Consider the following 13,963-nt stretch of genomic DNA (forward strand, 5'->3'; position numbering starts at 1 on the left):
TTCTTGCCTTTTTGAGGCGGTCAGACTACATATAGTTGAGTCTTCTCACCTGGTCTTAAACTCTAATTTTAAAATGTTCCAAATTAAATTATCTTTATGTTTTTTCACTTAAGAGATAGAAATGTTCAGTTAAACTAAATGGTCCTCAGGCACTTCTGAGGCTTTGTGTTCATGTGCCCTCATGAAGTTTTACAAAGAGCCAAGACAGGCAGACAGACATGGCAGATGCTTTATTAAGAGGTGAATTGTAACGCAGAACAGAGAGCTGGGCTGGGGCTTTCTTCAGCAGGACAGACTGGCTCATGTTGGTTCCCAAAGAGTTCCCCATGTAAAATTAATCTGCAGGAATGTTAGCATATGAATATTACGTTTTATGAACTGATACTCTTGCTGAATAACTTCCTGTAACTAATGCTGACACATTGAATGGTTTTCGATACTCCTAATAAAAAAAACTACATCCAAAATGTGATTTTATCAAATAGTTGGTATATTATTAGATCAATGAAGTCAGTTACACATTCCAAACATAATAGTATGTAAATTAAACTAAAAGTTAATTTTACATTTTCCCTGAGCAATGAAACCATGTCATGATGGATATTGCGTTTTGATTTTTTTCTGGTTGATCATACTACAATTTTTTTCTCCTGTTACTTCCCATAAAGAGTATAATTTCATAGTGCTGACAGCCTATATACTAAATACCACAGTGAAACAGGAAGAACTATATAATTCTGTAAATACTTACAAATCTCATTGGTTAATGGGCGTTCAATAAAATTAAAATAGCAAATGTTATTAAACCAGGGAAAAAGCACAACGAACGTTATTAATGTTTGTTTCTTTGGTGGTGTTATGCATGTGCTGCATTATTTTTTCTTTCCTTTAAAAATATAGTTTTATTGAAATAAGACAGGAAGGAAAAAACTACAGCATAAAAGTGTAATAGCAATAAAGATATTTGTTTCAGTGCAGTCTCAAATGGTGAGAGGCCTATTTCTTTTTTTGGGCAGTGTTGAGAGTATTGAACGCTGTTCTCTGTTTGAATTAAACAGCAACATTAAAGATAAAATAAAACTTTAAGAATTAATAATTTTTCCTTCCTCAGCCACATGTCCTCCCCTGTTTTCAAAGTAATATACCCAGAGGAGGAATTTTTAAAATGACCAGCTTTTTTTTACCTCTGTTTCACAGAACTGCAATATTGTCCTTCATAATGAGTTACATAATGAATCACTTAGGGGGCCTTTACCTAGAGATCTTTTAGTCCATATTGCCTCACAGGAGCATTGGTTGGGATGGAAAGCGCCTATCCCCTGTTGGTGGGTGGTTTGTGTTTGAGGAGCCTCAGCTGGCTGCTTGGTTTTTGCTCGTGCTGTACTGTTGTGTTATCACTTCAATGTTGTCAATCTCCTTAGGGCTGGAAGGATCCAAAAGTGGTGGTTGTCTGCCTCCAGAGGAGCATCACTAGGCTGTGCTTGTGGTGCCCATAAGAGCTAATGGGCCAAGTGGCATCTTTGTGTGGGCTTTGTTGAGAAAGAGTGTTGGACAGGATGGTCGCCTCCAGGATGGCAGTCCTTCCCTCTCTCTTTCTGTCTCAGGGGTGCTTCTTTCCCTTCTCAACTCTAGACCAGCCTTCCCCAGCTCTCCCAGCTGTAGCCAGTGACTGAGAGTTGCTTAGAGCCCCGACCTCTGTCATCGAGCTGGGCCCCTGTGTTGGTGTTGGTGGCTGTTACTCCCTGCTTCAGCTCCACCTCAGGGCGGAGGCATTTGGTGCCAGGCTGGGGGACAGGCCCTGGTCTCAGGGCAGCCACAGTAGGCGTATGGCTGGAGGGAAAGCTGCCATACCCATGCTGTGTCCCCTTGCTGGCAGAGGCCATGCCACTCTGCCAGGCAGGGGCCTGGCTGTCTCCTGCCAGGAGGCAGCATGCCTCTCTCCCTCCAAACACCCTGCGTTTTGGGGGTGAGCTGAGCAGCTGTAACCTCTCTGCTGCTACAGAGCAGCTGTAACCTCTCCTGTCAGAAACTGGGCCAGATGAACCCCCATATGCATGCTGACCCCTGTGTGCTTGTATGTGCCACCTCATACTGCTTGAGAGAAACTTTCTAGAATTTAAGAAAAAAGAGTAAAAACCTAAAAATTCTGTACATGTAATAAATCAATCCAGGTTTTGTCCATGCTCCATCCCTCAGAACACCTTAAAACACTTGATTAACTTCAAGCCATCATTAAAAATTCTGCTTTTGCTATATATTGTAACTGGGGAAATCTTAAGGCAGGGAGAGCTTTTCTCTTTTGGAAGTAAGAGGGGATGGTTATCCATATTGGTTTTATCATAGCACTGCCTCAAATCTTTACCCACTGAATCACTGCTACAGCAACATAATATATAATAATACATATTTTCAAGTGTCAAGGCTTCTTGTTTAAAGCTTAACTCAGTTTTAAATCCCTATGGAAAGGGAAGGCCTTTAAAATATTTAATAAATTCTAATCTTAATCATATTCTTCATTATTAAAATTTGAAATAGGTTGAAATACTTAAGGTAAGTGAAATGAAAAAACTAATAAAGGGCATGAAACACACTGGAGAAATGGAAGAATAATTGCTAAAGATTAAGAAATCTAAAATGGCCAAACATGAAAAAGCCTTAGTTTCCAGTAAGCATTTATTTAAAAGTTTTGCAATAGCTTAATAATATAAAAGGAGATTTTAAAAATGAATTGAATGTTAAGTGCAGCAGAGTGTCAAGAAATATTTAAATACATTAAAACTTAAAGTAGTCCTGTCTTTGGACTTTAAGCATGATTTAGGCCTTGTCAGTTCTTGAGAGAGTTGCTCCATTTGTCAGCAAGGAAGCAACACTACTATTGTTGTTGTTATTAATAATAATTATTATCATTTTGGTAATAGTAGTTTTCATAAGTAGTGCCAAGGAGTAACAAGGTAGTGTGGCCGGAGACACTGGCTTGCTCAGTCTTGTACAGGCAGAACAAAAAGATTTTTCCCTTTCAAAGAATGTGTAATCTAAACATGAAAGGAAAATATTTTGGTTTTAATTAAAAATTATAAAGATGCAATCAAAATGTTGGGCTTCTATTAGATCCTTTTTTTTTTCTGCTAGTGAATGAAAGATGCCTTGCTGTGAATATTGTCTGACTATTGGAACGTATTTGAGAAGCATTTTTCAAGAGCTGTAGAGACTTCTAAGTCAGGCAGAGAAATATACCACAGGAAGTTTTGGGAAATTGCCTTTTTGTGTGGTGTACTGCACTAGGGGTGTTTGAATGGGGCACTTCAGTGTGAGAGAAAATGGAATTAAATATTTTAAAAATTGAATCTATTAATTTTATTTTTGGTTTAGGAATTACTTACCTTGACCATGCCGGTTCAGCACTTTTCCCAGAGAGTCTACTTAAAGCTTTTACTGATGACCTCAGAAACAACGTTTATGGTAAGTGCAAAACAACATTCCCATTAGTCTTCTCAAGTTTCCATCTAAATAGATCAAAACTGTGCCTCTTGAGTTGTTAGAAGAGTACTTCTGCGGGGTTTTTAACACTGCTATAGAGTAGTTGGAGGACCAGTGATTTTACAAAGGAGTCATAATCCCTTTGTGTCACCCCTAGCCTTGTTTTTTGGTGGCCAAGGACGTGTCTGTTGTTGAAGAAGAAAAATCAAAGGGAGCATGACCGTCGCCCTAGGGTTAGGGCACCTTGCTGGGGATAAACAAATACAATGTAGCTCTGAGCACTGTTTATTCTGTCTGTTTTTTTCCCACACAAAATGCAAAACCAATTTCTTATGCAAGGACTAGAATCCAGAACCACCCCCCTTCTCAGTGAGAGTCATCACAGGGATGTTATACTGTGGCTCAGTATAAGCACTTTATTTAGAAGAAGGCTTAGCTCAAAGATCCCAAGTGAATTTGGGCAGGGTGTAGGTGCTATACCTCTCCCAGACAATTAGACTAATGCTTACTTAGAAAAAATGATGTACATTGCCAAAGCAATCTTGAACTTAAGAATGTGAGTGAAAATATGTACAGAATTGTGCAATATCTGTGTGGAGATTTAGCTATTGCAACTGTGAATGTACCTACAAGTACTTCATGTCCATATCCTCTACGTAAACCTTTAATCTCTTTTTTAACATTATTGTCTAGCTGAGAACCACACACTGAATGCGCTTTTATACAAAGACAACAGCATCCATTGTTTAAGAAATACTGTCACTGTGTGAGACAATTTACATTGGAGTGATTCATGCTCAACCAGAAAAAAACCAAACAACCTGTACGGTATTATCTATATACTCTATAAGTAGTCCCATTGATGTAATCAAAATTTCTCATTGTTTGTTACTATCTGTGGGATATGTGTCCTTTTGGCTAGTTTTGTGTCTTTCTTGTGCTCCCTGATACACAGAGCAGAGTAATTCCTCACTTGAAAACTAGGTACCACTGCCTTAAAAGAAAACCATGTTCACTCAAGCACTGGCACACTTATGCTTATTACCTGGGTGAGCCACTTGAGAGTTCTGGGTAGTTTTCATTTTCAGTGTGCCATTGTATGTGTCATTTCCCCCTCTTTTGTTTCCTGAATGGTAGCGAGGCCAGGATTGAGAGCATGGATTTAAGTTCCACTATGAAATAGATGTTGTTCTTGATAGGAAAAGGGGTTTTTTTCTGTTATAACAAGATACATTGATTTGATTACATTCAAAATCTCCTATTGAAGTGCATGTCAGTGATATTAAAATTAATGTTCTGTCACTACAGCCATTGTAAAGTGAGATGTATGCACTCTGATCTTAGTTATTTCAAACAACATTGGGCTCAACCCTTACAATAAGTACTGTCTGTGGTGGAAAAAAATTTAATTTGTGAATCAATTGAGTGCTTGTGAATAGAAATAGTAGTGCTGCCAGTTTGGAGCAGATTTGCATAGTACCTATTATGCTTTGGGAGAACAAATTGTATCTTTTTTAATACTGCTTTCATCTAAAATGATAACAAGAGCTCTAATATGGTCAAATCTCTCCTTTTTTGGTTACATCTCTGATACTCTGAGGGGAGTAACTTGTATAAAAAGAGTTCATTTAACAGACACACATGTGAGTGAAGGGAGAGTTTGACTTGCAGGTTTTTTTTATTTTCTTGGTGATAATCCACAGGCCTGAAGAACTGCAGTTTAGCTGTTACATGTGTAAATGAGGGAAAGTAATGTAAGAAAGAGAGATTCTCACTTCTAAGCCGAGAATATTTGAATTGGAAATTACAGAAATTCAACATCAGACATGAAAAGTCTGAGTATTAGTTTTGGGTTTGAGCTCTAAATTTATTATTCTTTTCAACACTTTCACTCAATAACTTTCAGCAGGGTGATTTTGATATTTTAAAAAGAGAATAGCTAATATTTTAGCCTACTGCAAAAACTGTATTAGTATAGCAATTTTTTTCTTGTTCTCTTTCCAAACTGTTTAGGTGTGTTCTTTAAGCATTTACTAATAGGCAAGTGTGCTGTGGCTGTGTGGATATTGCTGTAATCTTTTTTGCACAAGAAGATAAATTCATGACCTTCTTAAGTGCTGTCTTAATTGTTAATACATGCTTGTGCTAAGGTGGCTACTAATTTTGCTATAAAATTTATGTTTTTATGAGCTCGTTGAATTTCAGACACTAAAGAAACCAGTGTTAGTCCTGTTGTCTAGTCATGAATGTCTATTATCTCCAACTGCTGTCTCTTCTAAATTGCTTCTTGGCTAGTGCACACTATATATATGCTTGTGCTAAGGTGGCTACTAATTTTGCTATAAAATTTATGTTTTTATGAGCTCGTTGAATTTCAGACACTAAAGAAACCAGTGTTAGTCCTGTTGTCCAGTCATGAATGTCTATTATCTCCAACTGCTGTCTCTTCTAAATTGCTTCTTGGCTAGTGCACACTATATATATATATATATATACATCTATGAATGTGCATTCTGTCTATAGTTTTTCCTAGTACTTTTGTGCATATGGAGTTGCATTTTCTTTTTAAAGGAACTGTATAAGTATTAGTAAGAGATCTAGCTGAAGTTTCAAGGTCTGTCTTCTGTAACCTGTCCCTTCTCTTGACTGCTTTAAGGAGCTTCAGGGCATTGCTGTGAAGTATACATTAAATCTTTCTTTGTCATCTTTTCAGGCTGACTTGGTGTAATACTTTCATAAAAGAAAAAATTAATAGCAAAATTGTGATTAATGATTAACTTCTGTATCTCTGTTGTCTCCTAGGCAACCCTCATAGTCAGAATATCAGCAGCAAGCTGACATATGACACAATCGAGCATGTCCGATACAGGTAGAATAATCTTTCTTCCAGATGTTGTATGATACACTTCCTAGTTTTCATTTTGATTGTTCCTGTGCTGTTTTGATCACTTTGCTATGATGTCATTTTCTGAGGGTCATCTGTCCCATCTAAAGGAAACACTTTTATAATACAAGATACTTGGACAGTAAAGCGTTGGACAAAGTCAGTTCTTTTTCTCTCAGATGCCCCAATTCTCAAAGTCCTGTAGTAAATTAATGCTGTAATATAAGTCCACATTTTAATTAGGATGTAGAAGTTGGAATCTCAAAAGTGATAGTAAGATGGTATGGTAAGATAGTAAGGTGGAACTAAGTGCAAGGACATGGTTAAAATTCAGAGGAAATTAAATAGGGTGTAATGAGAGATTTGTGAGGATTTATTAAAAGCTTATGGGAATGTGTACATTGTTTTACAGCAGGTACTTAACTTCTGCTGGAGTAATAAAATACCTTTTAAAGTTTTTTTAGTGTAATTTTTAAGAGCAAAAAGAAAAAGAAAATGTAAGATTGAGTGTTGGGGCTTCTGGGTATGGACAAGAAAGCAAATTGAATCTTTAAATAAGGGATGCCCTTGAAAGTTCAGGGTAGAGCGTACTGAAAGTACACTTCTTGCCATTAGTTTACACCATAAAGAAATATACAACCTAGGTACTTGCTTATTGGTTGTGTTAGGTAACTTGCTATTTTATAAAATGTGTCTTTATTGAAGAATATGCTTTGAGTTTATTTGTCTGCTTTTAATGGCACTCTTTGTGCAAAGAAAGAAGTGTCACAGATTCATCTTTGTTTTATTATCTTCCTTAAAAGCAAAGTTTTCTCCAAAACATATGACAGAACTCAGATCAACAGCAGTGGCATTACGATAGCATTGTAATGTGCATAGCTGTAAAGTAGAAAATCCGCCTTACATCTTTCTGCTGCTTTTTCTTTGACTACACTTTTATGAGGGTGTAAAAAACCCAAGATTTCTAGGTGTAACATGCTGCTGGCTATAACCTGTTCCCTTGCTGCCACTGGCTTTCTTGAGAAAGTATTTATTTTTGCTTCTTCCACAACCCTCCCTTATGCTGAGCAGGATGACAACCTATTGATGTAGGGCCACATGGAATGAAAGAGACTCTCTATGAGGAATAGCTGTTTTCAAAAGAAGACACTTATAGCCAGGTGCAGAAATACCTACAGCCCTTCAGTCTCCTGAGCATACCTGTGGGCTCATATGCAGCATTAGCATTCTGGTTTCTATTTAACTTCAGTGATATTTCAATGTTGCCATTTCATTGTTCTTCTTATGAAGGCACATTAGAAAGTGTAGCTGTTTCTAGACTAATTACTATTGTACTCTGCGTTCTTCATGTTACGGAGCAAGGAAATAGACTTTCACCATGTAGCTTATATAGATTACTTTAAAAGAGTTGACATCTTCAGCTTGTTTTATTTTGGATCCTGCTTTAAAAAGACTTTTATAAGAGCAAGGTGGGAATTGACAAGAATCATATCAGTGTTTGTGTTGGTTTGGGGTTTGTTTTGGTTTTTTCTTTTTGGGAAAAAAAGAAGGTCCTCTGCATCCAAATGAACATTTTCAGTATCGCACCCAATAGAATTTGTCATCTTTCCCTATAGAAATTCAGCCATTATTCCCCAATAAAAATTTAAAAAGCATAGTCATCAAAAAGGCATAGTCATAAAAATTCAGGAAGAAAATGCCCCAAAAACACTGTCAGTAAGTCAGCTATCTAAAAGGCAATAAAAGTATATTAAAAATCTATACTTCCATGTCATTGCAGCCAATCAAAATAAGCAATATAACAAGACAGGGAGACAGGCAGCTCTGTCCTGCATCACAGTGCATAGACTGGATTTCCTCGGTGAAAGAATAATTCAGAAGGTAGTTTCAGAAGTCTTAAAATTAATTACTTCCTTATAGTTCTGGTTTTGGCACATGGCTGCAGCCACAAATATGGCTCTTTTTCAGTGTTTGACTCCGAGACAATATGATTTTTAAAAAAAAATATTTAATTTTCTGATGAGATGACACAAGCAACTAATTAAAACTAAACACAAAGCTTAATTTTTGATTTATATTTGTCAATCTTGGTGATAGCAGCATCAGAATAGACTTTCCTAATCTGGCAGTGTACACTGTTCCACAGTACAAAGCTTTATGATTTGGTTTTGCCTTCATATTTGCTTGACATACAGAAACCACTCTTACAGCATGGATTTGCAAGAATATAACATAAATAATTAAATATTTGAGTCAGTGGATGTTTTCCATGATTTACAAGATTACAATAATCAAAACGGCTTACCTCTTGATCAGCTCAAGTACAGTAAGAGTAAAAATAACTATTTTATTCTTAAAAACATTGCTTCCCTTTACTTGAAATTAACTGAGAGATTTTCAACATTGTATCTCTACATTAACCATGAGTGACGCTGAGAAGAGGAAGCAAGAACTGTAATAAACCTTACCGAAATGTATTAAATGTATGCATCAAAAGATTATAGATCCTTTTTATGACTTTGCTTACGGATGTATGGAAATGCCATTGCTTCAGTTCCATAGAGCTACAGAACATGAGTGCAATATCTCCTTACGATCCTTCAGATAATGCAACTCAGAAATTCATTACACTGAGTACTAAATAACCCTTTCCTCATTTGCAAGCGCTTTAAAATACTAGCTTTCTGAATATTTTAAAACATTGTCCTTGTAGATCTTACACTTGCAATATCAAATAGTGCAGCAGTGTCTTCTAACCAGAGCCAGACTGAAGTTTTAGTGCTTTGTGGTGTGTTTAAGATGTACAACAGGATAGTACAACAGGATACTTTTCTCATTCAAACACAGTGTTGAATTTAATAGAGTTTTGATGTTCATCCTTGAACTTTCAGGTACTATGAAATGTTAAACTCAAGCATACTTTGGGAATTCAAATATATATTTAAAAAGAAGCAAGAAATTTCAGCCAAGATTTCAGCATCAGATTCTCCTCGACTGTGGCAATATGTGTATTATAGATTTGGCATTGAGCTAAATGGGATCAAGCTTAAATATAAACCGAAATGCGTATTTCTATAAAGGCCTCTCAAAATATGCTGCCATCTAAGTGAACTATAAGAGAATAATCTCTGTGGCCTGCACATATGAATGAAAAAAGGTTCAGCAGGCATGTACAAAATTAACGTAAATGGCTTAGTATTTTAAGAAATACTTACTTCTGTGGTAAAACACACAAGTGGTAATGGATTTTGCTAAGGAAGCAGTCTTATAAATGCTGTTTATGATTTAATTTACTTTGTATTTGAAGAGAACCTTTCATGATAACAAGGTAAAGCTTTACATTCCTTCTATATGCATTGTACCTTGCTTATGAAGTAAGTTTCCATTTCAAGTCTTTTTCTTTAAATTATCACATGTTCTGAAATGGTGCTATGTGCAAGATAAGAATGTTTTCTTTATTAACAGGTTTAAGCAGTTCTGTGTCTGAAAACAGTAATGTTAGAACTGATACATACATGAAAATTCGTTGACCTTTCCTACACAGTAAGAAATAGTAGATACAGTATCTGCTTAGTATTGATTTGTCCTTTGCAAAGGTCATCGATGGGAGACTGTATGGATGAATGACATCTGAGTGCTGAGTCCTGTCCTCTTTAATGGTACCTATCAACTTGAAAACCTTGTTTCAGAACTAGGATGGTTCAGCTCTTTTGCATGCTTGTTTTATAACGTCATTTGCAAATGCTGCTTTTCCTGATCCCACTGCTCAGCAGGGCAAGTCTGAAATACCACAGTTGCTGAAGCCTAGCAAAAGGAGACAGTGCTCACTTAGGTGACTGTATATCGCAAATGGGAGAAGCATTAGAAGATAATTGGGAATAATAGATAGCTTTTTTGGAAGAGCTTGATAAATAGGCAAGAGGGGTGATCTTTTTCCTCAAGGTTTATGGAATGATTTTACGTAGATATGCAATGAAACAATCCCAATGTGCCCACAGCGAGCTGACTAATATCCTGACTATGTGCTCTGTTATGCGCTGAGCGACAACAGAGCAATGGCTTTGGTGCAGATCCTTCTTTTTTCTCCTTGGCCACACCTAGTCTTTTATGCAACTGTGAGAACCTATTTTTTTTCTTCTTAGCACTAAAAGAAAAAAACTTGTGGGATGGATAGTAAATTTAAAATTAAGGACTCCATTTTATAAACAGTTGTTTCTAGGAGTCAATCCATTACTTTTGATGGGCTTAATCTTTTCAGTCCTATGCAAGGTAGTTAAAAGCTTCCGGACAGTATACGAGGTACTGTTATTTCTGAATGAGTCTGGAGACTGGTTTAAGAACCAATGAAATCAGTTTACTTTGGAACTTTGATCCTGGACTTTCATCTCTGTTTTAATAAAATCATTAACCATTAACTTGATAAACTGAAACTTTAGAAAGGAATTTGCTAATAATACTCTCTGTTACTCTTCTGGTAACTCTTCAGCTTTATAACTTCATGGTTTGTGTGAAGAAATTGCAGTAAATAAAATTTTTACATTCATAGTCATGCTATTTGAGTAATGTGTTGCAAAGAGAGCCAAATCTGGAATGATTCATTTATTGAAAGAAATAAATATTTCAGTAAAATAAATTAAAATCTGGAGGTCAAGATCGCTAGTTTATGAACACGAAGGATGAAATGCTCCTGGGCAATTCTGAGTTTAATTTGTGTGGGTGGTTAGAGGGTGTTTTGCAAAGAGGTCTGAAAAAGGGTGGATACAATGTTTAATTTTTTTCCTTCCCAATTCAGAAAAAAAACCTCAGGAATCTGCTTCTATAATGTGGCTGTGACAAAAAAGCAGTGGAGAATTAAGTTTTAAAGTGGTCTTGCTGTGCCATTGCTCTCTAGATAACATTCAGAGTAGGGAGAGGCTTACTTAGAATCAGGCCACCATGTTAGTTCACATTTTTTAAATGCACAAAGCCTCACTGCCTCCTCAGCTGCTCTTTTGGCAGGGACCTGATGGCCTTTGTGTCGCTGGGGAAGCCTGTGAGAGCGCACCTGAGCTGATGACTGAGATATTCCAACTGGACAAAATACATTGATAAAAATAGTGAAAGTTCTCCCAATGCAAATTCCATTTTTCCCTTCTCTTAATCTCTTTGTGTCTTTCAGGGTTTTTATGGAAGCTTTTTTCCCTCCCTAGGCTGTACAATACTTCTAGAAGAAATGCAGTGTTCCTCCCTCTTCTGGATTTGAAGTTGCATCCTAAGAAGCAGTATAGGGCCGCACTGGTCTGTGACTTCTCGGGTAACACTTGTTGCCCTTGCTGTTTAGTGGGTAGTAACATAGTCCTGTCTAGCTATTGGGAATGCTAGCAGTTACTTTGCCAGCTCCAGGGGAATCTGACAACTTCATTACTGGCTTAGATGATTTTTAATGGAAGACCTGATATTTAGCACAAAAATAATTTCTGCCATCCCCTGTGTGCACATGTTGTACTTGACAACTTTGTTTTGACTTCAGTGCACTTCTGTTTCTCAGAGTAAGTTATGTAGCATTGAAGAGGTGCTCCATTTGCTTTAAGGCAAGAAATTTTGAGTGCCATCTTGAGTTATGTATGTTGTCCAAAATTCAGCTGATATTTTTTCTTATGTCTAATTTTTTTAAGATGGCTGACACTTTCTCTTATGTTCCATCTGAAATTTACTCAATGATCCTCTAGCAAGTGCACAACCTGCACCTTTATAAGTAGTCTCTAATAATCACCTAAGTGAATAGCTATTAGTGTTGCTTATTTTTTTTATCATTAAAAAACTAGCTAGTTCATGGCTTATTATTTACATTTTGAATATATATATATTTCTAAACTACTGCTGAACTTCTAACCTCCTGAATATAGCGATGTATTCCTTTATTTTTTGTCTAGAAGCACATATGATCTGCAAGTAGTGGTAACTTTGGAGCAGGTGACTCTGAAGTGTTTGAGTGATTTCATTACTTTTTTTTTTCTCTCTCAGTTGTGATATAGCCTGAGAATTATCTTCTGTCCCTGTTACACAAGTGTAACTGCCTCTGCCTTCTCATCTCTAATAATGCCATTGGCTTTTATGTGTTATCCCAGACTATCTGTAGCTCATCCAGTCTTCTTACAGACAGAGCAAACACATTTGCTTTGCCAAACAATGGCACATGCCTTCAGCTCTCTCTCTAATAAGCAGGTTATTTACAGCACCCATGCTAGATACTGTAGTCCTAACGCTGGGGTTTTTTTTGTATTTTGCTGTCCTCTGCAACCTGCTGTCTTGATGAAATTTTCAGTTAATATCCTACATCTATTAGTGGTTGTTGCCTTTTTTTTCTCCCCTCAGCCCTGACAACCCACTTGGCCACAGGCAGATGCCAGCTAGCTGCGTTCATTAAGTATATAACTGCTTGTTAGCGAGGACATTGCTACCCTGCTGAAAATTCAAACATTTCTGTGGCAAAAAGCAGGGCAGCTTCACAGCTTCCAGGCTGGCTGGGTGATGTGTTAAACACCAGAGGGAGTGGAGCCAGTGGGAGCATTAAAGCAGCACTGTTGAGCAGAAGAAACAGAACAGTGAGTGCAGAAGGATGGACGGTGACTGGCAGGGCATAATGAAGTGGTGCAAACTGGCCACCTTAGCTGGAGCAGGGATGAAATGAGAGTGTGAGGGGCCAGTAAGGGTTTTAGGGTGCCAGGTTTCAAGAAAGCCAGGTCATAAACATCCCAACTGGTATGGTTCAAGAGTATGGGAATGCACATGACCTTCAGGGTTTTTGTGTCTCATCTCCTGCTTTTCATCTACTGTCACATGGTACTTTTCATCTGCTATTGATGCCTTTTCCCACTGGGAGGGCTAGAAAACTCCCTCTTCCACTGGCTCGTGAGAAGCCAGTGTCATTTTGTTTCTGTGCCAGAATTTCATGTTACCTATAGGCTTTCATAGTCTTTATCACCATTACTCTCTCTGATTCATTTATGTAAAGGAGACCTGTCCCATTCTCCTGTTTTCATAGGTTGAACAAGATAAGCTCCTCTAGATTCTACTTCAAAGGTGTATTCTTCATGCCCCACCCCAATCTCATTGACCCTGTCTGTGGGCTTGTTCTGGATTGCCTTAATCTTTCTGAAATGTGTAGCCAAAATAGAATGGGGTCATTAAAATAAGTCCTGCAGTATGGCAATCAAGGGTATGGTAACTGAGACAGAATAAAGGATTCTTTAAATAGCTATCTGACCTCATCAAATATTCTGGGTGCTAGGAGAAGGCAAAAACTATTGTAAAGGTAAGGAAATGGCATGAGCATTTCGAATTAATAGAGGAAACCTGCAAGCACAGTGGATTTCCTGGATGAAAGAAAGCACATCTTTGGGCTTTGTGCATTCTTCTAGAATGTTATACATTTGCTGGAAGATGATTTTTCCTGTTTGTTTTTGTTCTGAAATTTCATGCTAGGCTGAAAGTGGTAATGTGCTCCATAAACTGGTTGATACTGATATGAATGGAGGAAAAATGAAAGAAGACTGTGATATTTTGTACAGAGAGGTATTATGTAGGAATCCACATTGACTTGAAGGAGATAAAATGATTTGA

At 37.2% G+C, this 13,963-nt stretch overlaps 1 protein-coding gene across 1 annotated transcript in view; it reads left to right on the forward strand.

Moving 5' to 3' along the window:
* Positions 1-13,963, forward strand: part of MOCOS (molybdenum cofactor sulfurase) — a 228,423-nt gene that overhangs the window by 23,021 nt on the left and 191,439 nt on the right. The window contains exons 2-3 of the mRNA XM_074899417.1: positions 3,370-3,459; positions 6,280-6,346. Coding sequence (XP_074755518.1) covers positions 3,370-3,459; positions 6,280-6,346 — 157 coding nt within the window. The remainder of the gene's footprint in view (positions 1-3,369; positions 3,460-6,279; positions 6,347-13,963) is intronic.

The sequence above is a fragment of the Athene noctua genome, chromosome 2, assembly GCF_965140245.1.
Source record: "Athene noctua chromosome 2, bAthNoc1.hap1.1, whole genome shotgun sequence".
NCBI classification, from domain to species: domain Eukaryota; kingdom Metazoa; phylum Chordata; class Aves; order Strigiformes; family Strigidae; genus Athene; species Athene noctua.